The 9,922-nt window shown below is 32.4% G+C and overlaps 2 protein-coding genes across 2 annotated transcripts in view; one reads left to right on the plus strand and one right to left on the minus strand.

Annotated features, from left to right (window-relative positions):
- Nucleotides 1-3,692: 3,692 nt before the first annotated feature.
- LOC124889778 lies at nt 3,693-4,337 on the minus strand (the record flags this gene model as incomplete). Its single annotated transcript, XM_047401765.1, has 1 exon — nt 3,693-4,337. A coding segment is annotated over one exon (645 nt), but the record flags the coding sequence as incomplete, so codon positions are not given.
- A 4,710-nt stretch (nt 4,338-9,047) lies between these two features.
- LOC107851162 (probable receptor-like protein kinase At5g18500) overlaps nt 9,048-9,922 on the plus strand; it is a 7,515-nt gene continuing 6,640 nt past the window's right edge. The window contains exon 1 of the mRNA XM_016696088.2: nt 9,048-9,600. The gene's annotated coding sequence lies outside the window, so the exon portion shown is untranslated. The remainder of the gene's footprint in view (nt 9,601-9,922) is intronic.

Below are 9,922 nucleotides of genomic sequence, written 5' to 3' on the forward strand. Positions count from 1 at the left end.
GTTAATTGATAGCTCAATTGTTGGGTCCCTTGTCTTTCATTAGTCAACAAAATCCATCTAATAGTGAAGAATATTATACATAATATATATATAGGTGATGAATAGATACAACATAATCATTAAGTATATGTTAGAAAATTTTAATATTAAAGTATTTATAAATATATGAGGAGGTATATTCATTGCGGTTATATAAGATTAGATAAAATTAAAAAACTATTACGTTTGGTAGAAGATGCAAATCACATACGTATTTCTTAGTGTCACTTGTCAAATCATGCATTACGATCGAAAGAGTTAGAATTAACGAAGTAAAATCTAAAGTGACACAAAAGGAAACTGTCCCGAGAAAAGCGACCTACAATCTCTTGAAATCGATATAGTTTCTTAGTGTCACTTGCCAAGTCATGACGAACGAAAGAGTTAGAATTAACGAAGTAAATCTAAAGTGACACAAAAGGAAATTGTCTCGAGAAAAACGACCTACGATCTCTTGAAATTGATATAGTTTCTTAGTGTCACTTGCCAAGTCATGCCGATCGAAAGAGTTAGAATTAATGAAGTAAAGCGACCTATAATCTCTTGAAATCGATATAGACCTAAAGATCATTCAGAAAAAATAAATACATATAAGCGATAAAAATTAGCAAGCATTTAGCTTTATTTATGGTGATGAGTCTTTTAATCCTGTTCGAGCTTTATCTATCAGTATATGATACATAAATATTCATTCGTATAGTCGATTTCAACTTGCTCCAGATCAAATAAAACATAATTATTGTTTGTTATAATATTAGGTTATAGGTGTTCAAATTTTGCGGCTACTTTATCCTGCCTGGTCAAAAATGAAATAAACACAAAATAACATATTATAGACTATAGTTTTATATCCAAGAAAATTCTCAATTCCACACTGTAGAAAGAGTATATCTTTGAAAAAAAAGAATGTAGTAGTACAATCTTTTTTTTTTCTTCAAATTCTATAAAAGATAGTTCGGCATATTAAAACTTTCGGTCAAAATCATACGAATAAGTTTTTTTGCATGTGGCTCGTCCGTGCTTTCCGAGGCGCTACTTGTGACTCAGCGTGGGAGAAGGGGGGAACTGCACACTTTCGTGTTTAGAGCGTTGTCCGAGTGAGTAGGCAACACCTAACAAGCAAAGCTTTCTTGAAGAGGCAACGCGGAATTCGAGGAAGGATCGGACCATAAAGATCTATTTACTCAATCTTACCTGCATTTCTTTTTTTCAAGACCGGAGTCAAGGCAGTTTGACCCGAGCAAGTATTGAGAGTGAGTGTCATAAAAAGTATGGAGATCAGTCATTCGACTTAGAAATCTCATCCAACTTCAGATAAAGGTAGGAAAGCTACAAATCAGTCTTAATTCCTGCATACTAAGATTCAGTTTCAAGTAATTAATCGTCTTTCGAATAATTGTATCATTAGAGAAGGAAACAAGACAACAGATAATTAATCGTCTAGCTAGCTAATTATCGAAGCAACTTAGAAGATCTTAATAATTTGATGCTAGTTTGGACCCATGGAAACTCGCAAGGTCGATATATCGAGCAGGCGTGCCACCCATTCCATATAATATAGGACCGGCGTGCCCTCAAAGGACAGATATAGAAAACAGATGTTATAATAAGTTCGAATTCAATATCTTTATTTTAAGTATATATGTTGAAAGATTTACTAATTAATACTACAAACGAATGTAACAAACCATATATTATAAACAAATCAAAATGTGTAATAAACTCATTTTAATACTAAGAATATTAGTTTCTTTCTAAAAAAATAATAATAATAGTTGCATATTGCAACCTTCATAGGAATGTACATTGGTGACCCACAACAACACTAATGGTACATTATATTAGTGACTCCTACCTACCCAAATCAATACATAAAAAACTTATATCTTCACAACCATTATGACATTGCCACCATTCATTAGAGAAAAACGACAGTTCGGTATATTAAATTTTCGTTATGTATGAGATTATATTCAGAGAAGGATCGAGCCATCAGTCTACTATACGTAATCTTATTCTACATTTTGGCAAAAGGCTGTTTTCACAATTTGAACCCGATCCGTGACTTACTGATCGCATGAAATTGCCATCTTTCATTAGAGAAAAAGTACAACATACTAAATTTTTCGTTATGTATGAGATTCAGAGAAGGATCGAGCCATGAGTCGACTGTACGCAATCTTATTTAACATTTTTACAAGAGGTTGTTTCCACGATTTGAACCCGTGACCTCCTGATCGCATGACATTGCCGTTATGACAGTGCCATCTATGATTAGAGAAAAAGTACAACATACTAAAGTTTTCGTTATGTATGAGATTCAGAGAAGGATCGAGCCATGAGTCTACTATACGTAGTCTTATTCTGCATTTTGGCAAGTAAACTGGTGACCTCCTGATCGCATGAAATTGATCTTTCATTAGAGAAAAAGTGCAGTTCGATGTAATAAAGTTTTCGTTATGTATGAAGTTCAGAGAAGACTCAGGCCATGGTCTATTATACACAGTTTTATTCTGCGTTTTGACAAGTTATTTTCACAATTTAAACTCATGACCTTCTGATCGTATGACATTGCCATCTTTCATTAGAGAAAAAGTACAACGTACTAAAGTTTTCGTTATGTATGGAATTCAGAGAAGGATTGGGCCATGAGTCTATTGTAAGCAATTTTATTTAACATTTTGACAAGAGGTTGTTTCCACGATTTGAATTCATAACCTTCTGATCGCATGACATTGCCATCTTTCATTAGAGAAAAATTACAGTTCGGTGTATTAAAATTTTCGTTATGTATGAGATTCAGAGAAGGATTGGGCCATGTGTCTACTGTACGCAGTCTTACTCTACATTTTGACAAGAGCCTATTTTCACGATTTGAACCTGTAACCTCCTGGTCGCACCACAATAACTTTAATTCATAATTTTTTTCTTATGGTTTTGTTAGGATGGAGTGGGTTGTGGGACAACCATCACCTGCCATAATAGGACATATATCAAATATCAGATTTTGTAGTTAGTATGGTCTTGGTACGTACTATATATTATATTAACAACCACTACAATATTCATTTGTGACCATCAATTTTTCTTTTCGAAAATAACATCTCTACGTCACCTCTGACTTAGGAACACAGACTGCATACACTCTTATCTTTTTCAAATTCTATCATGTGAAAATACACTGGATGTGTTGTTATTGTTGTTTAACGATCAAAACTTCTTGTGATAGTAATTGTGAATATTCCTGCTAATATCTTTCATAATAATAAGGTAAGGTGTAGAATCGTCAAGCTTATTTCGGTTAAGTTAGGTTGGACATGTCGCGCTTGCATCGAGCGAACCATTATAACATACAGTACAATAACAACAACAAACCCAGTATATTCCCACATAGTGGGGTCTGAGGAGGGTAAAATGTACGTAGTCCATACCACTACCCCGAAGGAGTAGAGAGGTTGTTTCCGATAGACCCCCGACTCAAGACGAAGGACCGTAGACCAAAAGGCGAGCAAAATGATAAAATAACAGAGAAGCATCATCCACAAAAAAGAAGTGCAATTACCCAACCAAAGACCCTCCTCCCCCAAATCTAGCACTGCCAACCAAGCTACGCCTAGCCCTCCTACTTACAAACTACGATTCGACCACACACCTTAGCCCTCTAACTTAGTATTCTTCCTCCAAACCTTTCTATCGAGGGTCATGTTCTCAGTAAGCTGTAACTGTTCCATGTCACGTCTAATCATTCCTCTCCAGTACATCTTCGGTTTACCCCTAACCCGCTTGAAACCCTCCAAGGCCAACCTCTCACACCTACGAACTGGGGCATCCATGCCCCTTCTCATCACGTGGCCAAACCATCTCAACCTCACTTCCCGCAACTTATCCTCCACCGAAGCCACTCCCAACTTCTCCCGAATAATCTCATTCCTGACTCTGTCAGTCCTCGTAAATCCGCACATCCAACGCAACATTCTCATTTCTGCCACCTTTAACTTTTGGACGTGAGAATTCTTAACAGGCCAATACTCCGCCCCATATAACATGGCCGGCCGGACCGCAGCTCTATAGAATTTACCCTTAAGCTTGAGAGGCATTTTCTTATTGCATAAACTTCCCGAGGCTAGCCTCCATTTCATCCAACCTGCCCCAATACGGTGAAAGACATCCTCATCAATCTCTCCATTCCCCTGGATCATAGACCCCAAATACTTAAAACTATCCCTCTTACAAATCGTCTGCGACTCCATCTTCACTACCACGTCGTCCTCTTGCCTCGAGTCACTAAACTTGCACTCCAAGTACTCCGTCTTGGTCCTACTCAACCTGAATCCTTTAGATTCCAGGGTTTGTCTCCAAACCTCCAACTTATCATTGACACCTCGGCGCAACTCATCAATCAAAATTACATCATCCGCAAAAAGCATACACCAAGGTACCTCTCCTTGTATATTCCGCGTCAACACATCCATCACCAAGGCAAATAAAAACGGACTAAGAGTCGATCCCTGGTGCAACCCTGTCAAGATCGAGGAATGGCCGGAGTCCCCTCCCACCGTCCGTACCCGAGTCTTCGCCCCCTCATACATGTTCTTAATTGAACGAATGTACGCCACTGGGATCCCTCTCGCCTCCAAGTATCTCCAAAGAACCTCCCTAGGGACCTTGTCATACGCCTTTTTCAAGTCGATAAACACCATGTGCAGATCCCTCTTCCTCTCTCTATATTGTTCTACCAGCTTCCGCACTAGGTGAATTGCCTCAGTCTTGAACAACCAGGCATAAACCAAAATTGATTCTCTGAAATAGGCACTATCTTCCCCAACCTCTGTTCCAGCACTCTTTCCCAAATCTTCATCATGTGACTCAACAACTTAATACCACGGTAGTTGTTGCAACTCTGAATGTCCCCTTTGTTCTTATATAAAGGGATCATCGTGCTCCATCTCCACGCCTCAGGCATCTTAGCGGTCTTGAAAATGTTGTTAAACAAATGGGTTAGCCACCTCAACCCTACTCCGCTATCAAACTTCCAAAAATCCATCGGAATCTCATCGGGCCCCGTCGCCCTGCCCCTTCGCATCTTGCGAATAGCCTTACAGATTTCCTCCACCTTAAAACGCCGACAGTAGCCGAAATGTATTTCAACATACAGTAATTTTTATAACATAAAGTAATAAATGTATTTCCAATCGTATTCGCTCAATTCATTAATCAGTTGTTATCGTTGGCACAATAATATTTATATATATATTTTTGTTAGCATGGTTAAAGTGTCAAATTTAGATCGAAATTTTGAGAGACGCTACAAGATAAACAATATTCTTAGTTTCATGAATTTGATAGTTTTCTTTAAAAAAGATATTTATCCTTACTACTCTAAAAAAACATACTCACTCCGTCTCATTTTACTCGTTTCAATTTATATTTCACATGACATGACTATTTTATCATAGTACCCCTATTAAATGATGTTTACATTTTAATTTGAAGAAAAAATAATTAATACTAAGGGTAAAAATATTATCTTATCTTTATTAATGAAAAATAACAAGTAAAATGAGAAATTAAATAAGGAAATTTGAGACACGTAAAATACGAAGAAGGGAGTATATGATTATTAATTTTTTTCTTTTAAAGGAATTGGAGGGAATGGAGAAAAACATAAATAAATTGACACCGTCAAAACTTTTAATTTGAAAAAATAAAATAAAAAGACATTCAACTAACCGTCCAAGTCATATATATATTTTTTTCTTTTTGACTTGATTTAAACAATCAAAATCATTAATAAAGTGATCATAGTTAAGTCCTACTTCCTCCGTTTCAAAATAATTTTTATATTTTTTTTAAATCATTATTCGAATCTAAGTTAAATTAGATTAGTTAGATATTTCAAAACTAAATTTAGATATGTAAAAACTAAATATAAAATATTAAAAAAATTACATCATAAAATATTAATTAAAAATCATATCATTTGACTCTTAAGCAGAAATTGTACCTATTTATAATGCAGTTAACTCTACTTTCTCCATATCAAAATATTTGTTAAGTTTTTATTTTACATGTCTCATCAAAAAAATACTACTCTCCGTTTCATTTTATATGACACTATTCTAAAATAATTAATTTTATTACTTGTCTATTTTATGAAATCAATATAATTTTGTTATATTTTTTCTTTTCTAATTCTACCCTTAGTATTAACTACTCTTTCCATTTCAAAATAATTGGTCTTTATTGACTAGACATTCTCATTAAGAAAATATTTATTAAGACTTTATTTTTATCAAATTAGCCTTAATAATTAACTTTAAAAATATAAATTTGAGTATATATACTTTATATATTTATCTAATGATAAAGGTAATATTGGAAGAATATAATAAAATTTCGTTGATTTTATAAATGAAACAACTAAATTGAAATAAATATTTTTAGCAAAAATGCTAATTAAAACGAAACGAAGGGAGTAGTTAAAGATTAAATGTACTTAGCTTAATATTATAAAGACCAAAGCCAAAATTAAACAATAATTGGGGACCAAGATTATAATTATTCCTTATAATAATAATTTGTGTTAATAAATTGCTCATTTAAATTGCATCATTGCCTGTCCCCTTCCACTCTTCATTACCACTAATTTTAATCTTTTAATTATTAATACCCACTAACCCTCTTTTCCTTTATTTTATGTTTGACTCACTAGCCAATTATTAATTATACCAGACACGGACCCAATATATGTTATTCTTTTAATCTCAATTTATATGACACAAATATAATTTAGATAATTAATTATTAAAATAATTTTAATTTTTAATTATTGTGATTTATAATTCTATTTCTTCTATTTCAATTTAAGTGACACTGATATAATTTCAAAAGCTAACTTATGTGGCAGTAATATAATTTCGATATCCAATCAAATGTTGACATACCATTTTGTGTCTATTTTATGAAATATTATTAATTTTCTAATGCGATCATAATAATTAATTAGGGGTGATATAATAAAATCACGATTGAAGCATCGAAGAACTCATGTCTTAAATGACTTATAATAACTAATTAGAAGTGATATAATAAAATTAAGATAAAAATACTTTTGAAAAAAGTATAAATAGGCATCATATAACACATCAAGTTAATTTAAAAAATCAAAAGTTATTTTTTAAAAAATTTATATTTTTTATTAAATATTATAATTTTTTTAATACTTAAAAAATTTATATTTTTTATTAAATATTATAAATTTTTTAATAATTAAATAAGTTATAGTAATTAATTTAGGGTAATATAGTAAAATTACGATTGAAGCAGCTGAAGCAGGCAACACAAGTAGGCATGTCGATTATTTTATATTTTTATTTAATATTATAATTTTTTAATGCTTAAATAACTTATAGTTGCCACTTATTATATATAGTAAATTACTCTCTCCGTTTTAATTTATTTATCTGATTTTAATTTAACATAAAAAAAATATTTGAATTTTATAATTTTAAACTAAAGATACATAGTAATATATTTCAAAATAGTTTTAAATTTTGTGATTTTAACTATGTCACGTAAAAAGTTATTACGTCCTTTGTTTAATATTACTTGGCCAATGTTGACTTGACGTATTCCATAAGAAAATTAGAGTTGCATTTTACTAAATTAACATTATTAATACTGATTTGGATGCGTAATTATTTCAAACTAAGGTAAAAATAGAACAATACACTAAAAAAAATCCTCTTCATTTCATAAATTGAATAAGTAAACTAAAATAACTATTTTTAATATGAACGCTAAGTTATATGTCATATATTTAAATTAGACGAGTCAATATATATTCAGACACGAAGCTAAAAGACAGTTTGATGCATTAATGGTTTCGCTATGCACAAGGTAAGGGTCCCACAAAACTTACATGCACCCGGTGTATACATCAAGCCAATATATGCATGTCATGTGTTTGAATTTAGAGTTCATGTTACTTAACCGTGATTAATTAACATGTATTTTACTAAATTTAATTACTTAACCATGATAAAGAACAACGTCAGGTGCGTGTAAGTTTTTACCAGTATTTGTTGTTTTTACCTTGCATTTCTACCATAGACGAGCTAACAAGAAAATCACTATTAATATGTTTTAAGGGGTCGTTTGGTTGAAAATAGTTATCCCGGGTAATACCATGCATATGGGATAACTTATTCCATCGCTATGGTGTAAATGATGGGATAAGTTATCCCGATATTTACTAATACCTCAAATAAAAAATGGAATAAAATAATCCTTTATTTTATTCCGAGACTACTTATCTTTATACCTCACACCAAACGACCCCTAAGAGTTTGAATTGATGTTTTTTAAATGGATAAAAAAGGAAAAATGTTCTATTACCATCTTGAACTATACGCGAAAAGACGGAAACTCATTCGAACTTTAGGAGATCCTATTACCCCTAGACTAATTAAAATCATATCTTTAACAATGTTAGTGCCTACCTGGCACAGACGTGGCACAAACGTGTGTCTACATGGACCCTTCAGTGTGTTGTGACATGTATATGCCACGCATGTGCCACGTAGACACTAAGTTTGTCAAAAATACGGTTTTAATTAGTCAGGGTAATAGGACACTCCTAAAGTTCGGATGTGTCTCAGTCTTTTCGTGTACAGTTCAAGGTGGTAATAAAGTATTTTCTTAAAGTAAAATAAACAAATAGAAACGGAGAAAATATAATTATAGTAAAGAATAACCTACTTTGACTTGACACAAAGTTTAAGAAAATAAAGAAACTTTTGAATCTTGTAACCTTAAATTAAAATTGTGTCAAATGAACCAAAATGCGTTTTAATCTTATAGTAAAAAATGTGGAAAGTTGAAATTAACGTTTTGACAAAAAGGGAAAGAAGTAATTTTTTTTAAATAAACTCAAAAGGAAAGTAATCATTTTTTTTAAACGGAGAGTAGTATATATATATATCCCCCAAGAGACAGGAAGCTGCATTGCAGTGTACTTACAAGTCTGGTTACCAATTTATTACTTTCTTGAATACTAGTAGTACTTTATTTATTAGTGTTGACGAGTATACTATATTCTTGATTCTTGATAATCAATCATATTCATTAGTAGACTCAATTTCAGTATCATTTTGAAAGCTAAAAAAGGCCAACCTTTTTTTTTCATGCTTCTATTTTACTGTATTGTAAGGCACTACCAAACACTGATAATAACAACCACAACCCCACATTTCCATTTCAAGATTTCATGTTTCTTTGTTAGAGATATTGCCTTTTACTTCAAAGGAAGGTTTCCTTTTGTTATATGTTTTCAATTAAAGAAGCCAGAAGGTGTCTATAGGGTCCCTCTCTATTTTTATTTTTTGTTCTTGGGATTTGTGCATATCTCTATATACATTTTTTGAGTAATGGGATTCTTTGATTTGAAATGGATTCATTTCCTTAATGGGGTTTTAGGAGTATAAGAGATCTGAGGATTGGATTTTTATTCATTGTGTTGTTGGAGGCTTACTTTTACTTGTGGGATCTCATCATATAGAGGTAAAGATGAATCTTTAGCATTGGAAGTTTGAATCTTTTGTATGTTTATGTGGTATTTTGAGCTTGAGCATTTGATTTAGCATTGAAAGTTTGAATCTTTTGTACATTTTTGTGTTTTTCTGTGAGCTTGGACAGTTAAAAGTTTGAACCTTTTGTACATTTTTGTGTGTTTCTGTGAGTTTGAACAGGTGATTTAGCGTTGAAAATTTGAATCTTTTGTACATTTTTGTGTGTTTCTCTGAGCTTGGACAGTTAAAAGTTTGAATCTTTTGCACATTTTTATGTGTTTCTGTGAGTTTGAACAGTTGATTTAGCATTGAAA

The sequence above is a fragment of the Capsicum annuum genome, chromosome 12 (assembly GCF_002878395.1).
Source record: "Capsicum annuum cultivar UCD-10X-F1 chromosome 12, UCD10Xv1.1, whole genome shotgun sequence".
NCBI lineage: Eukaryota > Viridiplantae > Streptophyta > Magnoliopsida > Solanales > Solanaceae > Capsicum > Capsicum annuum.